Source organism: Periplaneta americana, chromosome 1 (genome assembly GCF_040183065.1).
Source record: "Periplaneta americana isolate PAMFEO1 chromosome 1, P.americana_PAMFEO1_priV1, whole genome shotgun sequence".
Lineage (NCBI taxonomy): Eukaryota > Metazoa > Arthropoda > Insecta > Blattodea > Blattidae > Periplaneta > Periplaneta americana.
The window spans coordinates 202,416,205-202,429,168 of record NC_091117.1 but is presented as its reverse complement, the minus strand read 5'-3'; the positions used below and the strand labels follow the sequence as shown (position 1 = coordinate 202,429,168).

The window sequence follows — 12,964 nt, the reverse complement described above, 5'->3', positions numbered from 1 at the left end:
ACTGTGGTTAGCAGATCTGATTACGAAAGATTTTTTCCAAAATTTTCCCTGAACCAAATGAAGCAGAATTTCTGGGTAATTTTCAGCGTTGGACCTTGCACTCATTTCGCCATCATTTATTCATATATCATAATATACAACAAGCATCTTGCTTTTTACCCATCATTTGTAAGAAGAGGAAATTCATAGTGAAACAGTGGAACAAGTGTTGTCAGCAAATCTACGAAGATAGAATTCACATATTATCATCATTACCATAGCTACCATCTCCATTTAAAGCAGTGGTCATCAGCACAGTGCACCCTCGGGCTAGGGTTCATCCGTGGCTGCTGGTGGGTATGCTTTCTCCCTCTCCCTTCTGCATGATGGTGCATATTCCGATACACTCCTTACCCGTTATCCATTTTAACAAGTGCTGACAACCACTGATTTAAAGGAAAGAAAAAAAAGGTTAATAATTAAAATATCAGTATGGAAGTAATATTACAAAAATTACGCATTTCATTGCTTGTTACACGATGTGTATGCACCTTGATTTTATTAATATCTGTATATAAAGTACAATATTATATTAACAAACAATTGATGTTATTCTATACAATATGTGTACCTGGACAATAAATTCGTCTGTTTTTAAATTGTATGAAATCTAACAATAAAAGAATATGAAGAGTTCGGTAATCATTTATGTTTCAATAAAAGATGACCTTTACGTTTCAACTTGCTATCCAGTAGTCTTTGCCTCTCCTCTTTCTCCTCTTGCATTAGTTTATTGTGTCTTTCAACAGCAAAATCCATCTCTTTTGAGAGTGTGAATATGGTTTTCTGAAATTGAAATAAATACAAACATATTATTACACAAGATCCTATTTATGTTAAAAGTACGTCAGCATTTCACAGATCTATTTCAATCTCATAAATCAAAATATAAATAATAATAATAATAATAATAATAATAATAATAATAATAATAATAATAATAATAATAATAATTGTTTCACAAAGGGTAGCGATTTAAACAAGAAAATCCTTTGTACAAATGTAATTTTATTACTGACTGAAAGGCATAGCCAAAGCTAATTCAAGTCTCTTCTCTCACTATAACATTCCTATGTGCATGGGTCCCGCCAGATAGCATATGAAAACCTGTGGTTTCTGACCAGGAAAAGCTACTTCTGTAAAAGGCACAATATAATACTTCATTACAGTAAAACCTGCACAATACAGTCAACGGAAATTTGTCTTAATGTTAAATTTTCTAGATTAAATGAAAACTAACGTGGAAATGGAAATAAAATAGGTCTTTATATAGAAAATTTCCAATGTTCCCGAGTGTTTCTATACAGTCTACAAAATTGTAGTTTCAGCATACCACAAATAAACCATTGTATTCAAGAACAGTTCATACCACTTGAAACATTTCATGATCGATTACCACCTATAAGTTCAAGCAGGAGTTCCAACAGAAGTTGAATTGTGACGCCAGGTACATTTCCTTTCCCCTTGTTGCCTTGCTTACAGAATTTTGACTTGTATGGTAATCAGGGGCGAATGCTAGTCACTAAAGTTAGGCTTTCTCTTTTATTCATAGGAGAAGATGGGAGGATATAATAATTCATAATTAATAAAAATAATCAGACCCACATAAATAATTTATTTTATAATTATGAAATCATTATGAGTCATGGATCATATTAGCTTATGAGATGTAGAAGTTCGATATAATATAATAAGCATGGCCAACAAAATAGTTTATTTAGTTTTTTCGACCTTGCCAACCAATGCACATTGTTGTATTGAGCTACACTGAACGAGCGCACATATTCTCTATAACGTCTGTCTTCTCTTGAATAGTCCTTCGGTAAAATTATTTAATTACAAGGTTTCAGTGACACACAATTCCGAACTCATTGCAATACTTCAAATTAATGTTTAAGAATTAATAATACATGCAGCAGCTAACATATGCATTCCGCTTATACAATTACATTGCACTCGCAAATCACAGCACATTCCCGCTGTCATTACTGGTCTGTGTAACGTTAAATAGTCGTTGGTGTAGCTCTCGGACCAGAGCTTCAAACAACACATAACAGAAGCATGTGCACCTAGGATGGACCAAGGAGGAAGGCACTTGTGCGTGCATCATATTCTCGCTATTTCTACGTCTTTCCTGTAGCTCCAAGAAACGAGCAAGCGTTGCGATACTTGCGGTATGCAACCTGCGGATGGTATTACGCCTATACAGTATTCCAAAAATCAAAATAAATTTTAATGTATGTAACGCCATTTTGAGAAATATACATTCTACGAAAATATTGGGCTTGCGCAGCAAGCATAGCATGCCCTGAGAAATCGCTCCTGATGGTAATTTCCTCTTGATTGTTATGTATCTCTGTTCTTCCCAGTTCCCGAACTAATGAATGGCCTTTGAAATTTTAATGGTACAGCATTACCTGCAGTATTCATCCATGACTACCTGTATTGAAATTCTGTTGTGTATTATTATGTGTTGGGTGTTGGATGCAAAGTCATTGGCAATAACATTTATGTTCAGTCGAAATGTGAACAAATATTTAGACTACTATCAATCTTAAAAACATGGTTCTTCACAAATTAAAAATAAAATTATATCCTCCTGTGTCCTAAGACATTTATAGTTTTTTTTTTAAAGTTCAATATAATTCTACATTTCAAAAAGAAGTCACTGACATGAGGGAAAAATGCTGAAAAAATTCTGCGGGTTACAAGGACACAAATGCAGGTATATTATACTATACTTCGGGTCTCCATACATACATACATCTTATATCATAATCATGTATGAAGTATAGTATATAATTTTGGCAGTTTATATCGTTTACATCCTGTATAAATAAAAGCTATAACTAAGGTCTAAAAATCGCTAACCTGTTCAGCAGATGTCTTTGCAATTAAGATTAATATATATTATTTTAATGTACCGAAGTACATATGATATTTCCATGCAGATATTCTGCGTCATCATACGATGAAAGAGTAATGGAACAGAGAAAAATTCTCTCCAGCGCCGGGCTTTGAACCATCAGAGGGAACCCATGAGTTGGAACTTAATCAGAGACAATTCTTCCGACGCCGGGGTAGAATCCGGTGTGGCTTAGTGGATAAAGCGTCAGCACGTAGAGCTGAAAACCCGGGTTCAAATCCCGGCGCCGGAGAGAATTTTTCTCCGTTCCATTACTCTTTCATCGTATGATGACGCAGAATATCTGCATGGAAATATCATATGTACTTCTTCGGTACATTAAAATAATATATATGATATGCGTAAATCACTTCTTGATTTAAGACGGCGCTTATTCCGTCGGATCCCGGCCAACTAGTCACTCATTACGAGTGCACCTCAGCACATGTGAGGACTTCGGTCCTAGGTTCATAGATATCTATGACGTAGTGTAGAGGGCGGCCACCAGAGGGAACCCAAGAGTTGGAACTTAATCAGAGACAATTCTTCCGACGCCGGGGTAGAATCCGGTGTGGCTTAGTGGATAAAGCGTCAGCACGTAGAGCTGAAAACCCGGGTTCAAATCCCGGCGCCGGAGAGAATTTTTCTCCGTTCCATTACTCTTTCATCGTAATTAAGATTAAGTTAAGCAATATACAGTAATACATTATTTCAGGGAAAACCGTCAGTAAAACAACTTTACGCTTTCACTAAAAATTAAATGACTAAATTTTTAAACTTACTGCATATTCCCGCTGCTTGTCCAATCTCTCTTTCATGCCCATGCCAAGTTCAGATGGTCGTCCATCAAGATAAGAATAATCAGGTTTATCTGTCAGTACACCGCATGTATTTGGATTACTGGGTAATTTTCGCCTAGAAATATTAACAAAAGAATAGGTATCAAAGGGCTAAATCAAAATAATTTTATTGATGTGATTATGAACTCAAAATATTTACAAATTAAAGACTTACTCTCGTCTCCATTTCTGATCTATACATTGTTTACCTGAAGTGGTAATAGTAACAGCAGCATATTTCAATAGAGGCTTTGATTTACCTGCAACTGAAAGAAACAGCATGGAGTAGCTATAGCCTTTAGGCCGTATTTTATATATCGAGTGCAAAGTGATGAAAAGAAGGTAGATGAAGAGAAGAAAAAAAGAAGGCAAGTGTACAACAGTGAGGGGTCATGTAGTCCAGTGCCTGTTAGGATTTATGCTTTTGGAATGCCCTACGCTTTTTGGTAGATATGTAAGTTACATAAATAATTCACCCTGGACCGAGAAAAGAAGTGCTGTTCCGCGTAGTACAACATAATGTTCTAGGCACAACTGTGTTAGGTGACGAGGTGAAACCAACACTGAAGTAGTTTCGGCGATTCCGGAAATGAAAATAATTGTTTATAAGAATTTTTTGTGCAGATGCAGTAGATCGTATATACAAGTCGTAACAAAAGCCTAAACTAACCAAACCTAACCTATCACATTCGTATATGCAAGTTGTATGAGCGGAGTACGAAGGAAACTACCTCACCGCTAGTTTACCCATTAGGTGTCACATCGTGTCCCCGGAGTGATGTATAATAATTTGAGGTTATTTTCAATTATTTAAGTTTTTCTCATTAGTATTGTGCGTAGCAGAATCGAAAATTCACCTAAAAATCACACATTTATTAACTTACCGAGATAATTCTGAAGCGGAAACTTATGCCTTAAAATAACCGTAGCCATTGTTGTTATGAAGCAGAGAGCCATGCCATATGGTCAGTGTTGGCAACACCGATTCTGAAAAAAAAACCTAAAAATCATTGCCAAAGCCACTGGATTCCTAAAGTCAATGGAAAAAAATTAAAATGTATGTCTCCCCCGCCAAGAAGTAAAAAATCCGCTACATTCCAATACAATTTTCATAAATCCCACGCCAAATAAACCTTAAAAACTCCAGGACTTGGTGGTTGGCGATCCTGAATATAGTTATTCATTTATTCAAACTGTCACAGGTTAGCCAATAGCTAATTAAAAGTGTAATTACCAGTGTCGCCAACGGCAAGAAAATTTCTGCTAGTTACTAAAAAAAAATGTCTCCAGGTTTGTCACCAAAATGGTTTTAAATCAAATTCAGTAATCATCTTCTCCACTGTGGATGTCCAATTTTATGGAACTGCTCGCTCTTACGGAATTATTCTATAGTGATGCCGATTTCATTTAAAATACGTGTAGAAAATTTATAATCAGCAACACAGATTTTGCAAAGAAATATGAATAAAAAATCATTGTAGTTATACTGAGCTGAATAGTTATTTGCCATAGCCTAGCTCTAAAACAAGGAAATTTTATTTTCAAGATCGTCTGTAAATTTACATTCTCTCTTTGTTATTATTATAAGGAGTAAAATACAGTTCTAATGTTCACTGTAAATACTCATTAAATTGATTAAACCCCTAGCTGAACTTGGCAACTGAACAAAAACCTGTAAAAGAAAAATCTGGAATATTATCATTCCATCGATAAATATAACAGGTAGTACCAACCGACAATCTTTATCGCACGTGCCTCCGCTTTACCGGATGCCTGATGTAATGTCTTTGGATGTAATACTCACTGCCTAAAGTTTATCGCAGTTTATCTCGTAAACCATTCAATATAGGACAATGATTCAAAATACACATTGTAGAAGCAGTTATGAAGATTATTTTCTTATACACACTCTTGGAACAGATAAAATTATGGCATGGAATCTTATACTATAAATAGTATTATATTTTACGTTAATTCACCTACAATATTACAGCAAGACATCTTCTTCACATCGGCATTGTATGAGCAGGTTTTCGTTAATAGTTCCAACTCCTAAATAAATGTTCACACTAACATTATAAAAATACTGGATGTTCCTATCTATAAATTTAATTTTGTGTGGTAGTCCCTGAAACAAGGACAAGGACACAATCCAACATCACACTTCGCAAATTTGTACACCGTTTGTGCTTTTTATCATCAGATGGCACAAACACAACAACCTGTTTTCCCTTTTTCTACCCAATGCTGGATGTCCTTTATATCAAGGCAGCCAACACAGTCTTGCATCTTATGTGGCCTTCCTTGTAGGGCAGGCAGCTGTCGTGGATCTCAGCATCCCTGGACCAGCAAATCCCTCACCAACTGTAGATGTAAGTCTCTGTGTGACAATTTGGCACCACATGATGACTGCAGAATCCAGCTCTTTAGGACAATTAGGTCAAAGAGATAGAAGAAGAATTTTTTTGTCCACTTCCATGTATGCCACTGATTGTGAATGTGATCGACTAAGTTTCGTTTTTCCCTCCAGACCATTGTTGTCATGCCATTCTTAGTACTCATTCATATGTCACCTCGATTTAGTTTCAAGTTTAGAGAAAGTGAAGAGAAACGACTAGAAGCATTTGAAATGTTGATATGGAGAAGAATGGAGCGTATGAAATGGGTAGACAGATAAGAAATGAAGCTGTCCTAGAAAGAGTGGGTGAAGAAAGAATAATGCTGAAAATAATCAGGAAGAGAAAGAGAAATTGACTGAGTCACTGGCTAAGAAGAAAGTGCCTACAGAAGGAATGGTGAATGGGAGAAAAATTCAGGACAGAAAAGATATCAGATGGTAGACAACATTAAGATAATATTAGGTACCCTCCACAAAACTGGCTTCATTTATACACCGACGGACCCTTGATCTCCAGAGAACAAGGTGCCGGTGCAGGTGTTACGTGCTGTCTCTTCTCACTTTATAGATCTCTTGGATATGGAACAACAAGTTTTGATGGAGAAATCGTTGCAATAAGTGAAAGTCTCAGGAATCTTCTATTTCACATCAATAAATTTAAGAATGCAGTTATATTGTCAGACTCCAAAGCAGCTATTCTATCAATAGTCTCTAAACACACACCTTCATCTCAAACAGCAGAAATAACTAAAATGCTCTCTCAATTAATATCACTCAATAAAATAATTGTATTCCAATGGATACCATCCCATTGTGGAATCCTGGGAAACGAGAATGCGGATGCACTAGCAAAGAAGGGCAGCACTGCTACTTACAGACCTGTTACTAAATCTACGTATTACTCTGTGAAAAGATTTATTAAATCTACAAACTTAGACTTCAACAAACAAAATTTGATAGCACAATCACAAGGGAAAAAATGGAACTCTCTGCATCAAAATCCACAGTTAATTCCCGATTTATCACGAAAATCGTCTGTAGGTGCATTTAGATTGGCAACAGGCCATGATTGTTTGGCCAAACACCTGAATAGAATTGGAATATATCAGTCCCCTAACTGCCCATTGTGCAACTCAAACCAAGAAATGGATTCGGAACACCTCAAAATCTGTGCTTCAGTGGCTGACCATGATAATATCTTTGAAAAATATTGGGAGTGCAAGAGGTCAAATGACTTTATTGTCAAACACCTGGCATTAGAAAACAACAACACAACAACAACATTAAGATAATATGGAAGATCGGAGAATGCTGGGTTTGCAGTGAAAAACCTGCACTTGGGCAGAAGACAATGAATGAATGTTAAGGATCAGCTTCTTATAGTTACAATCCTGATCTGGTCAAATGAAATAACTTAACTCTGCCTAATAGAATTTCAACAATATTAATCATATGTGTGATGAAAAAATCTGAATATTATTTTTTATTTCATATAAATGTTTCATTATAGAACAAGTACCACATAGTGGAATATATCAATTCATCTACAAATTGTAAGCTTTACAAACACAAGTCGTTCAACAAATTTAATACAGTTATTCAGAAAGAACATTCCAACCATAATTACCATTTCCCGTGAAAAAATCTTCAGATACATGTTATTCAAAGTGTAACCCTGAATATATTATTATCCATGTAACCTGTGAAAGAAAATAAAAATTATTAGAATACTTTTTTCATACTTCATGTAATGAGGAAATAAAATTTGGATTCTCACTTTGAGAGAGGAACAGAGATTAAGGATGTATGAGAATAAAGTACTTAGGAAAATATTTGGGACTAAGAGGGATGGGTCAATGTAGAGTATCCACCACCCACTGAACGAATATTTGTTAAACGAGTGTTGAGCGACTTCCACCGATTTTGGAATAGATACTGACGCACTTAGGTTAGGTTAGGTTAGTTTAGGCTTTTGTTATCCTGTCAAGATGAAGGTGAAAGCGATTGAGTGTGATTTTTTGTTTTCTATGTTGGCAGTTCAAGTGCGTCAGTGTCTATTCCAAAATCGGCGGAAGTCGCTCAACGCTCGTTTCACCCAAATATTTCACACTTTTATCACTGCCAATGTTGCGCTATAAACCAATTTTCACAAATCTAATGTAAAAGACTGCCTACACAAGCAACAAGTTATACTAAATGTTTAGGATTAGTGTAAAACTGGCCTATGTCTCCTATAGTGGGCGGGACATAAGTAACATTCACCGAGGGATGAAGTTACGGGAAAATGGAGAAAGTTACACAATGCTATTATCCCTGATGGCGATTTCCGAAAATGTATGTATACATGTATACATTAGGTCACTCTTCATTCAGTCTGGACAACTGCGACGCAAATCATTATGCAGTTAGTAAATTCTCTGCAGTAATTCACACATTTTTCAAGTAAAACATAAGTTAATGCACTCAACGTTGGTGAATACACTCACCAAAAATCCAGCAAATGATGTCATAAATCCCTCTTTTGTCAATTCCCATGCACCTCCATATTCTTCTTCATCTATACTTTGAAAGTTTGAGAAGTATATGTATATCAGTCCTGCATTCACCAACACAAACCTGTAATATAAAGCACAAACAACTCATGCAAATATTATAACAATTTAAAGATAAATAATTATGTTTAAAAAAAAACACACGCACACACAACAATATGCAGCCCTATAATGTCCCTTTTCAACATTTTCCTCATGTTCTCACTCATCAACATTTGACCAAAATAATTCTTACAGCTTCCTTTGGGCTTACAAGCATGTTACGTTACAAACTTTAGTTTTTAAACCTAAACGGGCGTGCTTCCGTACAAGGGCAGCGGTATTTCTCTAAGGTTAGAGCACAGTTTAGGTGTGTGTGTATTAATCGAAAATTAGAGGCTGGAAAATATTGAGAATAGGACGCATGTTTATATGACATTTGTTTTCGATTAATACACACACCTAAACTGGGCTCTAACCTTAGAGAAATGCTGCTGCCCCTGTATGGAAGGCCGCCCTCATGATGAACAACTTACAATAACAACGCAACGAAGCCTTTCAATGGAATGAGGCCCCACAGTAAACCTATTATTATTCCAAGAGCCTGTCTGGACCAGTAAATGACATCCAAAAATTCCTCCTGAAAAAGAAAACCACATGTTTATATATCATAAGGTGACCAATCAATACATGCACAATGTACAGCTACGAATATTAAGTACCTTATCTGGCCACTCTGAATTTGAAGTAAAGGCCCTAGACCAAATTGAATCTAGAGCATGTGGCTTAACAATCACGGGGCCATTCTTTTCAGAGTTCTTTGATTTTGACGTCATGACTCGACACAAATAATAAATATATTCACAGATGTCGTTTAAAATACCTCACCACCACTTATTTACACACGAAAAAAAATCATAATTAGTTAATTTACAAATTTCAGCACACAACACAATTTGCAAGGGCAGACATCTTTAATATCGATTCCCGACAGTGTTGCCAGGGGAGTAAAGTTCCAACGTAAAATCCCTCTATTGTGATGAAAATTTCCCTTTTCCTACAAAAAAAATCCCTCTATTAATATTAATAATAATAATAATAATAATAATAATAATAATAATAATAATAATCCGTGGCGCCACAGCCCTTGGATCCAGACTAAGAGGACTAATAATATAGTCCTCTTGATCCAGACTGACCAGCCAGTTGCTGGCCTCACGTTCACATGCCGAAGCAGAGGTGGACGATCATCCAACTAAAATGGAGGTATTGTGTGGTTAGCACGCTGGTCCCCCCCAATCGTTATAGCTGGCTTTCGCTACCTATCGTAGCTCCCCAAGTGCATCATGATACTGGGTGGGCACCGGTCCTATACACTGACCGAAATTTCATGCAAAAAATTCTTCCCCCATGAGGACTCGAACCAGCACGCATTCCATAACGCGAGTCCTAGGCAGGATGCCTTAGCCCACGATGCCACAGTGTAGGACTATACTACTAGAAAAAAAATGAGTTTTCAAATATAATATAATAAATTTTAATATAGTATGCACATGCATTATTGTTGAGAAACACATAACAACACAAATTATTTTCTGTAATGTTGTGTTCAACTCACTTACTGTTATTGTTGTTGTTATTATTATTATTATTATTATTATGAAATGACACCTTTCTGTAATGCTGTAATAGGCCTAATGTACCAGAAACAAACACTAAGAGAAAGTTAAGGCTGATAAATTTTCACAGAATTCGAATCTCCCATATAACATACCTATATATAAATCCCACAAGGGTAGCTGCCCTTCAGTAAGGGTTGCCAAAAGACACAGCATACTAAACGAATAAAATAAAAAATAAACATTTGCGTTATCACTATTTACGATGTTTATTTTCAAATGGAAGCTACCCTTGGGAAAGCACTTTTATTTTATAATTATTAGTAATCAAATAGAATATAAGGAAATTTAGGTGTACAGGTGATTACGTAAAATCTGAACAGAATATTTCATTACGTCTATAGCAATAATTTTCAAAATATTTAAAGGAATTCCAAAAGACTTAAAACATTCAAATGAGAATTTTGGAATTGTTCCCCTTGCTCCGAACAATAGGCCAAATACTTCAATCTGACCTTGTATATGATAATAATCCCGAAAGTATTCAATTGTAGGGTCATAGATGGTCTTCTTTTCTTCATGTACTGCTACAGGTTGTTCAACTGCAGTTTCAAAGCGCACGGTGGGATCGATGATAATTGCTCTGTCATTTCTTCTATCAATGGCAATGATGTCAACTCGCCAAGAACTTCCATCTCTTGCAAGGCACTGGACTTCTTGGTGAACCTCGTAGAAGGAAGGAAGACTTTTAGCAATAGGTTCTCGTATGGACGTACAGTAATCTCTCTTTATTACAATACGTAAACAAAATATCTTTGGCCTTCTCTTCATTTCTCGTCCAAATGCTTGCCCTCACGAGCTATACATTCCTCAAACAGTGACTGTGCATCCTTCTTCCTCAAAAAGCATGGCTCTATTATTCCAAATTGTGCAACAGCATACCCAACAGTGACACGCTCGCTGTGGAGAGGTCGCTAATGCATTTCTCGAAGGTTTTTTGGGGACCAATATGGAATGCTGTGTTTGTTGATGCAGCCCGACAAATGAAAATGAGTTTATAATTATTGAGCACAACAACATTGCATGGAACATTTTCCAGTTTGGTCTCGCAAGCTTCTTGGAGGTTGAGGCAGTCACGTTACCAAAGTACCATAATTTTCTAGGGATGGAACTTGAGGTCTAGGTGTAAGATTCGTGCGACACTCCAATCAGATATTCCCAATATCATGTTTAATGGCTGAATGTCGTAACAGCATGCCCATTTCTCCAGTAACCAATCAGGTGAAAACTACAACTCTTTCAAGTCTCAGAGAATATTTATTTGAGAACATTCTGGACTCACATCTACCAGTGGCATAGCGTCAGTGTAAGCTAAAAAGCTTAGCTTCCCCAGTTAATAATAATTTCATAATAAACCTGCAGTTTATAGAGAAAATTATTTATTAATTTTAATAGAATTTATATTTATGCGTTAAATATTGTGATGCGGCAGCTCAGGATGATTTGTGATGCAGCAGTAAACAAGAAGCCTGCACATACCAGCTTCCAAGCAGACTGGTTTCTTCTGTGTAATCCACCCAGCAGATTTTCCATCCCTTTCTAACTAAACTACACTAGTTGCAAGGCTCGCAAGAAGCTAGCTTTGAAATTGAAAATAAGTAGTTTCCGAGTTATCCCTTTTCGTCAGTTGTGTTCAGTTGAAGTATTAGTGTGCATTGTGGCTGATACAATAAATAATGAGTGAAATAACAGTTCCTGACACTAATTTACTTGATTTTTTTTAGGACAATTATATTATCAAGACTGACTTACGAACAAAAGTGTGATTTAAAAAACAAATGACCGACTCCCTTGCTGTCAATGAAGGACACAACCAAAAGACAGACGCATACTTACGTACTGTATCTATTGACCGTTAATATTGTGATTTCTCTAAGTATAACAGGGAGTGAGCTAATGTTATACATATACGTGTCTATTTGTTAGAGATATGTGTAAACTGTGAAATCATATTTTACTACGTATCATTTGAGGTCATGCCTTATTGGTGTTACTTACGATGTTCCAACCAATCTTCGACTGCTGACTTGACATTGACTACTATTTATTTTAAGACTGTATCTTTGTAATACGTTTTCTCATATTGTATGAAAGACAACTTGAGTTAGCTTCCCCTGCTCAAAATTTCATGCCACACTACTGACATCTACGTCCATATCAACACATTTTTGGCTAAAACAGATTTCACTTAATTGGTAATATATGAATCTGGATCTTCAGTGTGAAATACCTATGTTTTCAAAATTCCAAATTAGACTAACCAGGCTTTGCACTCAAGTTCTGGCATGGGATGATGATAAATTAGTCATTCATATGACGCGTACTTAATTTAGAGTTACTTTAAAACTCTGAAGTAAAGTGTGGCATTGATGAAGATAAGAACACATTTTATACAGATGTAATACAATTATAATAATAAAAAATATTATTTGACTTAAATTTAATTACTTTTTCATGAAGAGCTATTCTACAATAGGAATGTGGTCAACTATAATATAAATTATATTGTTCGAATATATAAAGAGATACTGCCTAAGGTCAATAAATAAAATTAATAAACACAAAACAATCCC

The 12,964-nt window shown here is 35.8% G+C and overlaps 2 protein-coding genes across 3 annotated transcripts; both read right to left on the bottom strand.

The window, feature by feature from the left end:
- Nucleotides 1-492: 492 nt before the first annotated feature.
- On the bottom strand, nt 493-4,786 carry mRpL52 (mitochondrial ribosomal protein L52). Of its 2 annotated transcripts, none has more exons than XM_069835784.1 (4): nt 4,668-4,786; nt 3,959-4,049; nt 3,727-3,859; nt 493-825 (listed from the first exon to the last, which is right to left on the bottom strand). In XM_069835784.1, the coding sequence occupies exons 1-4, from the start codon at nt 4,738-4,740 to the stop codon at nt 682-684; spliced, it is 441 nt and encodes a 146-aa protein (XP_069691885.1). In that variant the 5' UTR covers nt 4,741-4,786; the 3' UTR covers nt 493-681. The 2 variants fall into 2 exon arrangements, with proteins under 2 accessions (XP_069691885.1, XP_069691893.1); XM_069835792.1 differs by having other exon boundaries at nt 3,959-4,043; nt 4,668-4,766.
- Nucleotides 4,787-7,636: 2,850 nt separating this feature from the next.
- Nucleotides 7,637-9,686, bottom strand: LOC138706445 (GEL complex subunit OPTI). The gene is made up of 4 exons (XM_069835758.1): nt 9,435-9,686; nt 9,249-9,352; nt 8,668-8,797; nt 7,637-7,881 (listed from the first exon to the last, which is right to left on the bottom strand). The coding sequence occupies exons 1-4, from the start codon at nt 9,546-9,548 to the stop codon at nt 7,840-7,842; spliced, it is 390 nt and encodes a 129-aa protein (XP_069691859.1). The 5' UTR covers nt 9,549-9,686; the 3' UTR covers nt 7,637-7,839.
- Between the last annotated feature and the right edge of the window lie 3,278 nt (nt 9,687-12,964).

Coding starts and splice junctions, on each gene's coding strand:
- LOC138706445 (XM_069835758.1), bottom strand. CDS start 9,548: ATGACGTCAAAATCAAAGAACTCTGAAAAGAATGGCCCCGTGATTGTT. Junction 9,353..9,434: donor ATTCAGAGTGGCCAGATAAG/GTACTTAATATT, acceptor TTTCTTTTTCAG/GAGGAATTTTTGGATGTCAT. Junction 7,882..8,667: donor CATCATTTGCTGGATTTTTG/GTGAGTGTATTC, acceptor TTTCTTTCACAG/GTTACATGGATAATAATATA.
- mRpL52 (XM_069835784.1), bottom strand. CDS start 4,740: ATGGCTCTCTGCTTCATAACAACAATGGCTACGGTTATTTTAAGGCAT. Junction 3,860..3,958: donor GATCAGAAATGGAGACGAGA/GTAAGTCTTTAA, acceptor TAATATTTCTAG/GCGAAAATTACCCAGTAATC. Junction 826..3,726: donor ACAAGCAGCGGGAATATGCA/GTAAGTTTAAAA, acceptor TTTCAATTTCAG/AAAACCATATTCACACTCTC.